The following is a 12,687-nucleotide window of genomic DNA, read 5'->3' as shown; positions in this document are numbered from 1 at the left end:
AACCTTCTGTTTCTTCTTAGCGGAAGTGGAAAACTGAAGGTTTTAAAGGTGAGTGTATTGACCTTTTGTCTGAAAACCCTCTCCAAATTCTCTATCATACAGGCACTTCACAAATACGAAGCGGGGGAAAAGAAAAAAGCAGAGCTGCCTGTTGAAAATACAGTTGGTGAAGATGCCTCTTCTATACACATAGGTTAAATGATGAAATTCTTGCACAAATTAAATGATGTCATCAGCTCTGGTTGAGAATATAGAAATGCTGCATGACTGTATCAAGCGTTCTGGGCTTGCTTTTTTTCATTTCAGTATTAGAACCAAAAAAATACTGAGCAAATTATTCAGCTTCGTTGTAGATGGCAAAACAGTGCCACAGAGGGAACGTTTTTGTCTTGGAGGAATCTAAAGAGCAACTGAAGCTTTAACAGAGTGCATTTGTTGACATAAAATGTCTGGCTAGAGAGCTGGGTCTTCAGCTATGCTTGAAAGGTTGACAAATTTTTCTTTCTGAACTGCTCAGTCCTGGAGGAATCTGAACAGCCATTGGCTGCTGCCAGTGTTGGGAGGAAACTGTTTTTTGTGGGTTTTTTGTTTGGTTTGTTTTTGTTGTTTTGTTTTGTTGGGGTTTTTTGGGTTTTTTTTGTAAGCTCCTACTCAAGTCAGTGTCATGATTAATATATTGGGTTGGTCAGTTAATCCCTTTTTCTTGGCTCAGTGGCTTTTCAGGGCATTTTTCCAGTCCGAAGAAAGAAATTACTGTAAAATGTCTTCTCCCTGTCTTCCCTCTGTGCCTCACTTTCTAATACTGTGATGGTGGTGAGCTTTAGTTTGCTGTACAGACTGTGCAGGCAGTCATTTTCTAGCGATGCTAAATGGTGTCTTCATTTGCGTTATATTTAGGTTTTGATGTTGTGGGCTTTTCTACTACAAGTCTTAAAGAGGAGAACTGAGTTTTCAAAATACAGTTCTTACAGAGTCCTCTGGCATGACTAAGTATTAACTTCAAGCACTTTAGTGAATATCATACACATTGGAAAACTGGGAATTGAGATCATAAAACCTGGAATTGGTTTCATATGTATGATTGTGTTTGTGTTGAAGTAGGAAGTGGAAGAGTGCAGAAAAAGGGAGACTGCATATTTTTTTAGTTTAATTGTGAGCTCAAAATTTTTTGTCCTGTTCTCTTGGAAGAACCCCAAGAATAGTGTGCCAGCCCCAGAGGAAGACTTGCTTATCGTTCTGCTATTGAAACTTCCTGTTGACACGCTCACTGTCTCTCTGGGGAGCTCTGCCCAGTCATCCAGAAAAGAGGGCTGGTTTCATGTGACTTCAATGTGAGAATAGACAAGAGAAATTTGGATGCTCTGGTCTCGGAGAGCAGACATGCTCTTGAGTCTGCGACAGAGACTGAGGTCTGTGTGAGGCTGTTACCTTTGATTTGTAACTTGCTTGAATTCAGACTTAACGCATAAAAGTTGAAGGTTTACTGGAGCAGGATAGACTTCAATGCAGGCTGAGCAAGCCATCAATAATCCTCAATTATTTTTGGCTAGAGCTGCTGCAGTTAAACTATTGCTAACACTTCACCTTAGTTTAAAGCCGCATTGGGCATGCCAGCAGAGGTTCCAGTCACACCTTCGAATTACAGTGGAGACAGCTTATTTTTTTATACAATGTCTCACAACTCTGAAGGAAGTGGGGAGGATGGTATCAAGGAGCATCAGCTGAGCTGAGAGCAAGCTTATTTAGAAGAACTCTGAAGTGAGGCATTACTGTCAGAAACAACGTTTTTACGTCCCTTTTCAATGTCTCTTTATGTTCTGTGGTCAGCTTTAAAAAACATACGCATGTATGATCACCCGTCTGCAGGTGGTTTGTGAGAAGTACGGTTGTGTGGTGTTTCCAAGGGCACGTTGTGAGTCAGTTAGCCAGTGTGCCAGAGAGAGATCACAGACAGGAAGATCCGGAGTCCTGTGTCACTTCATGCTTTTCCTTTAAAGCCAAGGATGCATGTTGGCTCAATCTTTCCTTGCTGTAGTTCTTCAGTATTTAGATGCATGTGCATCAGAGTGCTGTTGAACAAATCTGCAGAAGGGAAAAAGTAAGTCTTTACTGAAGACAGGGCTGAAAGAAGCAAGATGATTCTGTTAATAGTATAAAGCTATTTGGGAGCTGGAGACTGGGAAAGCATGTGTCTAGTAAAATGCATTTAAGCTCAGCTGCAGACATCTGATAAAAAGTTATATTTGTACTGTCATTTAGAGTTCCCTTCTCTGCTGGCAAACAAACCTGTGTTCACTTGGTCTGTGCGTTTATTTTTAGTTTTAGTTTTATTCCTTGTATTTTTACCAGGAGAGAATGATCTAGTTCCCATGGTATGTGCTAATAATCTCCGGGTACTGGAAGAGTCAAGGTAAATAAGATCACGTGCATTGTAGACTTAAATTTAGTCATTCTTTGAGAGTTCTGTCTTTAGAACTAAATCACTCACCCATGTAGTGCTGAGGTGCTTTTAGCAAAGCCATGAGGAGCATTACCAGTTTCCTGTCTGAAAGTTTTGATTTTATCAATCTGCCAAGGAAATTTAGTGCTCAGCTTTTGGTTATTAATGAGTATATAGGAGGGAAGGTTGTGGTTTTATTCTTGTTTCATACTCACGTGTTTTGTAATCTCTTGGTTACCCTTAGATCCTCCGTCCCCATCCCCCCCCAGTTAAATGTAGGATACATACATGTTTGTTGTTGCAGTTTTGAAACTAATGTTTATTATGAAGAATATTCATGATTTGGATGGTATCTTTGTGCAAGGACCTTGGGCAGCTTCGTAAGTGCCAATTACCTCATCAAAGTGCTTTGAAGTCCAGCAGGTGGTGTGAGACTGTTGGTTGTAACTAAAGTGACTGTTTTCCATCTCCAAATCTGTGAGTAGCAATGGAGCTGGGGGTCAGTCCTCATTTGCTGTGTTCTGGTAATGCCTTTAGGATAAAATCAATGGGCTGTATCAGAAAGCTTTATTACCGTGTATTGTGTTCCTGGTATCTTATGGGAGGACTGATCAAAACCTAAACACAAACCTGCAAGGAAGCAGTAGGCATCCAAACATATGCGAATAAATCAGACGCAACAAACTGAGTTGTTGCTGGCTGCTGCTGAGCTCTAAACCCAGTGACAGGAGCTGCTGCCTTGCAGACAGAATACTGCTGCAATGTTTAATAGAGACTTCACATTTGGGAAGAAAAATACAACGTAATGCTTTGCTTTAGCCTTGCTGCTGATACTGCATTAGTTGTTAGATGACTAATTTATGGATAACGGTTTAATATGTAATCCTTCTGGGTTTTGTCTTTCTTGTCTTTAGGCGAAGCCAAAAATCTTCCTACTTATCCGGGGCCAAACAAGATGAGAGATTGCTACTGCACTGTAAACCTGGACCAGGAGGAGGTTTTCAGGACCAAAATAGTGGAGAAGTCATTATGGTAACAAATACATGTATACATGTTAAGTCTTCTTATTCTTTCCTTACTGTGTTTGTTTAATGTTACAAAGATAACTTCGGGGGGGGGGGGGGGGGGGGGGGGGGGGGGGGGGGGGGGGGGGGGGGGGCGGGAGGGAGGATGAATATGATCCTTCTTCCAGTTTTAAGAATACTAGTGGTAGAACTAGTAACGTCATGATTCCTATCTGTATGTATGGGAAAATGTCTTCACCAAGGCCACCGAGAGTGTGCAGCCAGTGCTCCTTTCTTTCTGCTGTATTTGTTTTGAACTTCCCTAAGCTTTTTAGATCTCGACTTAGAAGGGAGCACTGAATTTTTTGCATCTATCCGTGCTTAGAATTTTGCATTGATTTAGCTACTCTCGTGGGTGTGGGGGAGTTAGGGATATTTCCCGCCTGCCCGCACCCCCCCCCCCCCGCCCCCCCCCCCCCCCCCGCCGTCATGAGTCTGCAACTAAAATGAGAGATTTGAGCATAAGATGCCTGTCTGATTAATTTGGACACTTCCTGTGAGGTTGTAGAAGCCATGTAGAATGAAACAGAATGAGAAGCACGTAGCAAAAGTTAAAACACTTTTCTCTTGGAAATCCCCAAACATAAAAATAATACAGGGAGCAAGACTGGGCATGTGTGTATACTCTGGCAAATGACGCTTTTTTGGGAGCTGAGGGGAAAGCAGCAGCAAGTAACAGTCAAGTTTATAACATTTATCTTAAGATATAAAGTGGGGAAAGAGTGAGAGTTGAGTAATACAGTTAGGAATTTGCTATTTGTCTTGTTATTGCGAATAATTTTCTTTGGGAGATAGCTCTAGACTTCACCCCCAACCCCTCAGCAGTACCCAATGCATTTAAGAATGTGAGTCTGAGTACCTTGAAGTGGGATTTATTCCCTTAAGTCACTTTAATTGTTCTCTCACATAACTTTTTGTTGTCTTTAAATCTCTATTCTTCATTTTATGTTCTGATGTGGTGTGCTGGGGTGTATGACAAAGACTTTTGTTTCTTGAGGCATTTAAATTGGCTAAATATAATTAGAGTGTTTTTGAATGGTGATGCTAACACTTTCCTGTTTGTACTGTACTATATTTAAAAAAAAAAAAAGTGAAGATTGATCTGTATGCTTTTTTTCTTTGCTCCCAATAGCTGACATGCAGTGTCCCTGAACCAGTTGTTTCTCTAAAACTGACTTTGTAACTCATTTAAATTCATTCCTGGGAAGTTGCACAGTGGTTGGTTTTTTTTTTTCTGGATGATCATTTGTGCTTGCAGGGAAATGGGAGGTGGGGAGTAGGGATGTATGAGAATAGTTGATGTAATTTCCATGAATTAATCCAAGTATTTTTCTACTGAGAAAATAAACTCTTTGTAGTAGGAATAAGCAACAAGCATGATTCCTTCAGTGGGAAAAATTCCATCTGTCTTCAGATATCATTATAAAGCTGAAGGGGTACACTGAGGCTGTGCAGAACTGGAAGGTTTTTGATTTCCAGTGGGGCCAAGTTCTTTTCGTAAACTGGGGTGAATTCAGAGGAGAGCAACACAATGATCAAGGTCTGAAAAACATAACCAGTGAGGAAAAGTTAAAAGATTGGAATTGTTTAGCCTAGAGAGGAGGGATGAGAGTAGATATAACTATGTAAATATTTCAAAAAATCCCCAAACAACAAACTCCTCAAAAAATTAAGAGGGAGGGAATTGCTTTGCATGTCCAGTATAGATATTGCAAGTAATAATGAAGTTAAATTGCAGTGGGGAATGACATTTAGGTTAAGGTTTATTGTGAAGAAAAATCTTCCTGTCATTAAAGTTTCTGAAGCACTGGAGTAGATTGCCTTGGCTTTTCCACATCTATTGCCGAAGGCTTTCAATAGGTTCTGTATAACCAGTCCCAACCAAAATATGGAGAGTCTTCCTGCTTTGGGACAGCAGTGGACCAGATGACCTCTCAAAATCACTTTGTAGTCCTGTTTTCTTTGCTCTAAGAGTTGGCTAAAGGTGATGTCCTTGGTCATTATTTCTTCCCCCAGTGAATTCTTATCTTCAGTGGTTGTCTGCCCTCTCTCTCTCAAAGCTTCTATTTGCAAGTACTATTTTTGAAAAACTTGCTTCTTCACAGTTCCTAACTATTTGCTTACAGACATCGGTATCAAGTGAATTCTGAATTAATACATGTAAGTGTTTCTCTGTCCTTGCATTTCTGTTTCAAATCCCAAATACATGAGTGGTAAAACTGGGATGTCTTCCTAGTCTGTGAATAGGAGTTGCTTTTATTTAGTGAGGCACAGTCAAACAGCTACTTAATCTTTTATGGCTGTGTTTACACGTACTAAAACAAGCGCATAGATTTTCAGAGGAAGATGTTTTTCAAATGATTTCAGACTGTACTGCAGTCGCCTATTGTTTTTTGTTAGACTAAGATGAGCGCATAGCTGAGGAGCCAGTCATGCTGTTACATTCTTTAATGCTTGTTTGTAAATTGATTCAACCCATTGAGTAACCGTGAATTACTGGGCAAGTGAGGCTTATGTGCCCTAAGGCCCATGTAATTTGTATGCAGCAGAGAAATGCTTGCTTTCATGTATGGTGCTTCTTTGCCAGGCAGTTGCCAACGTAATAGTGAAGCATGTGTTGTGTCCCTTTTTCTGAGGTATCACAGCTGTGATATACGATGTTAGATGGGAGCAGGGATGAGAAGCTAGGCGAATACATGACTAAAATAATCAAATCCTGCCTGAGCATCTGTGTGGCTGGCATTGAAGTGGGTGACATAGCCTTTGACTATAGTTTGAAGGAGAGAACGCTAGCTGTACTCTGTTGTTCATGCCTATTTTCTACTTTATTGCTTTATGACTGATACAGGGCTGGCTTGCTATAAAGTAAGATTTAATAATTTTTTGTATTTTCATTCATATTGGTAACTCCCCCATCTTTCAATAAACTCAAAAAATGATTTTTGTGTAGTCTATGAGAAATAAGATAGTTTGTGTGAATGCCTGAATTGAAAGGTGTTTTCATATGCAGCCCTAGCACTACTGACTCTGAAACAATGTCTTCACATTCAGATTTGTCCTCGGGAAGCCTATCTTTTCCAGCATATCTGCGTAAAATTACTTTTTTATCTGCCTGAAGAAGCTTATAATTAAAGTCAGGCTGAAACATTGTCTTGTGGACTTGGAAATTCAAGGAGTGCTTGCTTTTTTTTTTTTTTATTATTTTTACTCAGTTGAGCTTCATTAAGCTTTTACTAAGCCCTGCAGAAATGTCTATTTTTCCAGGCAGGTCTCCTGATGTAAAACTTAAGTAGAACTGGCAAATGGGGGAGAGGAAGTAGTTCTCTCTCCTTCTTAGAGGGACTTCGATGAACGTCCAGTTCTGGCTTCCTTGGGATATCTATGGTAGAGCCTTCAGACTGACTCATGATCTCCCGTATTTTATACTGGGACAGTGTAAGAAGTTGCCTCCCTGAGCTGTGTCCTGATCTTCTGCAACAGAATTTTATTTTATTAGGCTGCAGCAGAGGCATGAGAAGACAGCTGAGAGCAGTAACTTTTGAAATCAACAGAAGGTGTCTCATTTAGAACTGAACCACCACATCCTATTGGCCAGTCCCATGCCCTCACCAGTGTTCTGAAGAGAATCTCTGTGAGCCTGAAGCCCTTTGTCTAAGTTTGCATCTTAAAACTGAGAGCAGGCAGCATGGTGAACCTTGACTCCTCTGTTCAGCAGTCTGTGGGACTCATAAATTACAGTCAGGAACTTTAATTCCTGCCAGTCAGCCTCTCTTGGCTTCTGTTATACCGGATGGTTGCTCTGCTGCCTTGTGCTGGAAGATTTTGAGAGCTGCTGTTGAGTATAAATTGGTAGCACCTTGACTGAAACAAGTCAAGGGTTACAGCAGGGGCAAGCCACAGAGCAAATCAAAAGTACTGTTTATGTGAGGTATTTCAGAGTCATTTGACCTCTCTGGGGATCTTTGGACAAGCACAGTGAACGTGTGGGTTGATCAGAGCAAGCTATCCAGGTTCCCAGGAAGAGAATCTTGAACTCTTCAAGCAGCACTGTTTTCATAAACTCCTTGGCACAAGCTTCTAATAAATTCTAAGAAGGTCACATGCAAGTCATAAGATATGAGGGAGGGGTCAGTTAGAGCCAGGATTTTATACGCTTCTCTGTTTTGTATTTGTTGTTCAACATTTATATTACCATCATCCACAAAGGCACTGAATAGAATTGGATCTACTCCATATAACCTAGTACAGATGTATATGAAGGGACTCAAGTATTTTTATGTCCTAAGGAACATGTGAGAATTACTGGGTTGTTTTAAGTGCACAGATCTGCAACTCTTCTTTAGTTCTGAGCTGCAAGTAGACAGCTTGACAAGGATTTTGCCTAAAAATTTCCTTTGCTGAACCAACTACTTAGCTTCCCCCATGAGTAGTTTCAAACTTCAGGCTCCACCATCCAGGACTTGTTCCTAGCTACAGATCTTCTGTGAGGATAAACTTTCTTGGCCTGGTGTTAAGACTGGCTTTGCCTTTGCTGTTTGCATCAAATATTTCCATTCACTTAAAGGGCAGTGTCAGCTGCAACAGGAAGTCAAGGCAGCTTCTCAAATCATAGGTGAAGAATGGAAGGAATGTGACATCTCTAAATTTGTTTCAAGGATATGAATAAAGGCAAAAACTGTCGTACGGTAAGAATCAAATGGCTGACAGTGTGTGCTTTAGAGAGATGAGCCAAGCGTCTTGAGTCTGTGATTATTTAGTTCTCCACTATTCCACTGAGGAATTTTTCACGTGCTAAACATAGTGATCAAAGCCTGAATGAAACAGCAAATGAAGCCAGAAGCACTTTCCCCAGCCCCCAGTCTTTGTTTTTTTGTTTTTGGTTTTATTTTTGGTCTTCAGTGAAGGTAAGTGAGAACTACAAGGCTGCAGTGTGCTTGTGAGTGTATAGTGAAATGTACTGTAAACTCATAGTTGAGGTTGTGTTCTCTTTAACAAGAGGTTGCTGTGTCTTTTTTTTACTAGTAGGTATTAGATCAGGAAACAGATTAAATCAATAGCGTTCAGAACTTTAGGTAATTCTACTGCCATATTTAATGTTGTTATTTTTTAATTCTAGGCTTGCTTAAACCCTTTATTTCCCTGTGTTTGGAGTTCGTGGCTGCATAGCTAAACTTCTCTTATGTTCCGATAACATCTTGGATGCAGGCCACTTCTCAAATTTTAAACACAAAGTTGTTTCTCTTAGTTGCAGCATTGCCAAAATTAGCTGTTGTATCTTGAGTTAGTTCATTAGCTACTTCCATATCTTTATGTTGCCAGCTCACCTCCTTGAAATAACAGCTTTCCCCAGTCCAGAGGTCTTAAGTAAAGAGGCCTTGAGCTGGATGCTGTAGCATGTTCTGCAGCTTCTCTCCTGCATGCTCCCAGTTCACTCCTTAGCGTGTTGCCTGCACCAGGGTCTGTCATCATCAGCACTCAACTACATTTAATTGTGGCTCGATTTCCTAATATCGATAGGCTGCAATTCTGGAACACTCCAAGCCTTTAAGGGAATGGGATAAGATGGGTATGAGTGCAACTTCAGCCTGGTCAGGAATATTACTGAAGGCAAGGACTGTATGGTTGTGTAGGGAAGTAATACAGCTGGGAAGGGTGCCAGGAAGGGAAGCAAGACTTAATGAAAGGAGGAGAATGAAGTGAGCCTTGAGACCCAAGGCAGGGTTTATGAATGGGAGCGTTTATCCACATGAAAAGCCACCCATGTGAGTAACAATTGTTGGTGTTGCAGGCTGCTTGGAGTGATTAAAAAAAAAAAAAAAAAAAAAAAGTAAATGCAGCTGTAATGTGACTTCTGTTGTTTGTGTGTGTCATCTTACAGAATATTTTGGGAGGTGACTAGGGGCCAAGCGGCTGCTGCTTCAAGTTATCATAATCCCTGTAAGCCTCATTGAGCCAAACCAGCAACTGTCAAGTGAAGATGATAACTATAGCTTGTGTATCTGTCTCTTTCTTCTGAGCATAGAGTTGAGAAAATGCACACTGCTGTATTTTTTCTCTGTGTAGTAGGGGCGGTTGTGGCTATTAACACAACACTGTCCTGGGTGTCTGCACGGTGGCATGAGATAAAAATTGCTTAGGCTCAGTGGATGTCTGGAGGACTGCAGCCTGCACTTGTAACAGTGGGCATAAGTGGTATGTTTGGATTTAGATGTTGCCTGCTGTGCCATGTACTTCCTGCTGCATGTCGTATGCCAAATCTGTGTTCAAATATAATACTAGGTATTTTTAATAAATTGTCTAAGGAAGTTACCATGGCATCTGCCAACTTTGGCTCTTAGTTGCCTGTCTTCTTGTAGCTCTGTCTAGTAGGAGACTCAAGTGTATTCAGATTTTATTTGGCTTATAAACTTTGTTTTCTCTACCCCACTCCCTTTACATACGCTGCAAAGCATAGTATAAAACATATTAGCCAAGGAGTAGAAAAAGCTTAGTAGTAGAGACAAACAAGTGTACTCCTTTGTACTGGCTGATTTTGCTTCCTACTCACATGGCAATGTGAACTCTGGTCTTCAGTTCATGCAGCAGGATGAATCCAGTATTTCTAAACATTTTAAAATAGAGGATGTGGAGTTGTCTGTGGCATGTTAATAATCCTTACTTTTAATCAGAAAAGCAGTTAAAAAAAAATCCATACACAAAGAATTCTGGTTTGAGGGGTTTCATTATTATTCATCACGCATTTCACTTCATCCACTGAAGTACTGGTGCCAAAACAAAAACAAAACTGCTTTAGCAAATCCTAAGTATTGAGAAACAAGCATGAGGTTTTGCAACACAGCCTGAAACTGAAGTGTTTCTACACAGAGATATGTTTTACAAAATCTCTTCCTCTCTGTTAATACTATCTACTGAAATCATTGCAAATATCTGATAGTATGGAGTTAGAGTTGTAAGTATGCCTCTGACGTTTAGTAAAACATGTAAAAGTGAGCAAATTTTGAACCTCTTTTCTAGGGGAGGAAGTTCTCATTCATCATGTTTGAAATAAGGATTCTTTTCCTTACTTGCTTTCATTCCACTTGATCTGCACAGTAATTTGCTTCTCTTCTCCTTCCCTGTCTCCTCCTGAAAATATCCATTGCAAAAACACATATAGAAAGAGATTAAAAAATAGATACCTTGAAATGGGAAGGGCTGTATGCGAGATAGCTGTGTGTGAGTGAAACAATACCTAGAGGGAACTTCTTGGTTTTGGTTTTGTGCTAGTCTTGCTTCTGTAAGCATTCAGAACAAGCGAATTTTTGTCGAGGTGGAAGTATGCCTGCAGATTCAAATCCATTGCACTGTTCTTTATGTTTTTACTTGACTTTGTTGTTGTTTCTTCTGTGACAAGTTGTAGAAGCATCCTATAGAAGGCGTCCTGAGAGGGATTGATTGATGTATGTATTGGTGGCAGGGAGTGTATAAAAGCTGTGCAGCGAGAGCTCTATGCTTCCTGAGAAGGGGCTGCTGAGGTAGAGCTTCCCTCCCTTCAGAGCATAGCAAGGTGATGGGTATATACTGGAAAAGAGATGAGAAAGGGGTGTGAAGAGAGGGTATGTGGAGTAGAGGGCTACAGAGTCAGGCCCTTGTGTGCCTGAAAGCTTGCAGCAAGGATTTCAAAATTGATACAGGTCTTTCTCTGTAATTTCTAATCCTGTCAGGAAAATGAGAGACAGTGACTTCGGAACAAGGCCCATTTCATAACTAAAGAACAGTTGATGTCTGTACTGCTACTCTTCTCATCACTGTGATAGCAAAACTAAAAATAAATTAGTAAAACTGTTCTAAGCTTAGTAGTCTGTTGAAGAAGATGGATTTGAAAATGGTTTTCTATTCAACTCGGAAGGTGCTAAACTGCATTTACAGCAGAGGTTCACTGTTTCTGTCATTGCAAGATCATGCTCTCAGCAGTTATGTCCCATCAGTTGTTTGAAGTCCAGAAGAAACTGAAATAATGACTACACTGGTCTTGTCCATGTGCTTCTGTTGTGACCATATAGATGTGCAGCCTACACTGCAGGGTTGGGGAGGGGACCCATATTATTTCTTCTCCTCTTTGCACGATTAAAATTCCTTCTGAGCATAGGGTTGGTTAATCTACAAGGAAAGCTTAACTCAAAACCTGGAAGTTGAACCTGAACTCATTTGGCTCTGAAAGATTTTGGTTTCTGAAAGTATTTTTTTTGGAGGATTTTGTCAAGACTCCTGAGGGCTGTGTAGGCAGATGCTGCTGCTTTTTATTAATTGCTATATCAAAATAAAAGCACTCACTGAAGCCCCATCAGACTAATTCTGGCTTTTGGGAGAGAGGGGACACTGAGGGAGGGATTTAGCTATTCTTTTGGAAAAATAATTCTGGAGCCCTGGGGCTCGTGCTCAAGATACGTTAGCTTGGGAAATAAATCATGTTGTTTGACTGCTGCGACCTCTTGCTCTTCGGGTCCGGGTGGGAGACAAAGCAAGTACTGTTCTGAAGAGATACATGGAAGAAAAGCACACGTTTAAGTGGAAGCTGGAAGCATTTGTGTGGTTACTTTCACATCCTTCAGAGAGAGGATACTGTTTTTGCAGAGCTACACAAGATTTGGGCAGGGGTATCAGAATTATCTTGATATCTATCCTTACATTTAAAATGTTGGTTAATTATGTAGTGCAGAGAGAGTGCACTTGTGTTAGAAATCAGCTTGCTTGTATCAATTAAGAACTCGGTGCACCTCAGGGGTGTTACCTGAGTGATGAGAGGTTGTGAATCTACAAGGGGTATAAGAGCAGAACAAAGCTTCCCTTCTCTTGACAGCGGCTGCAAATAATGTGTCCTGTGAGGAGTACCAGCCAGCAGGTGTTGTTGAGGCTAATAAGCCTTGTGCCTAAAAGCAGTGACCAGATGCAATCCCTGCATGGCTAAGTCAGCCCACATGGTATTTCTTCTGCTAATCAGTCTCTTTTTGATACCATGTGTGGGACTAGATGCTTCCTGATGTCCACTCTACTTTTCTGACTTTTGTGTTTGTTTTGCTATGGTGTGGTCTTAGTTATCTTCTGACCCTGACCACCGCCAGTGACAAACATTAATAGGGGACTTGCCAGAGGCCCCAGTTGTTGTCTCTTCCCTGCTCTTTCCCCCAGAAACAGCTGAGCTGA

The 12,687-nt window shown here is 40.8% G+C and overlaps 1 protein-coding gene across 4 annotated transcripts in view; it reads left to right on the top strand.

The window, feature by feature from the left end:
* Positions 1-12,687, top strand: part of RASA3 (RAS p21 protein activator 3) — a 134,624-nt gene that overhangs the window by 37,211 nt on the left and 84,726 nt on the right. For all 4 annotated transcript variants that reach the window (XR_005826501.1, XR_005826502.1, XM_040584610.1 and 1 more), the window contains exon 2: positions 3,355-3,472. Coding sequence is in view for 2 of the 4 variants with exons in the window: in XM_040584610.1 (XP_040440544.1) it covers positions 3,355-3,472 (118 nt within the window). In the remaining 2 variants the exon portion in view is untranslated. The remainder of the gene's footprint in view (positions 1-3,354; positions 3,473-12,687) is intronic.

Source organism: Falco naumanni, chromosome 2 (genome assembly GCF_017639655.2).
Source record: "Falco naumanni isolate bFalNau1 chromosome 2, bFalNau1.pat, whole genome shotgun sequence".
In the NCBI taxonomy this organism is placed as follows: domain Eukaryota; kingdom Metazoa; phylum Chordata; class Aves; order Falconiformes; family Falconidae; genus Falco; species Falco naumanni.
Note: the sequence above shows the minus strand (reverse complement) of the source record. Positions and strands in the feature narration are given on the sequence as shown.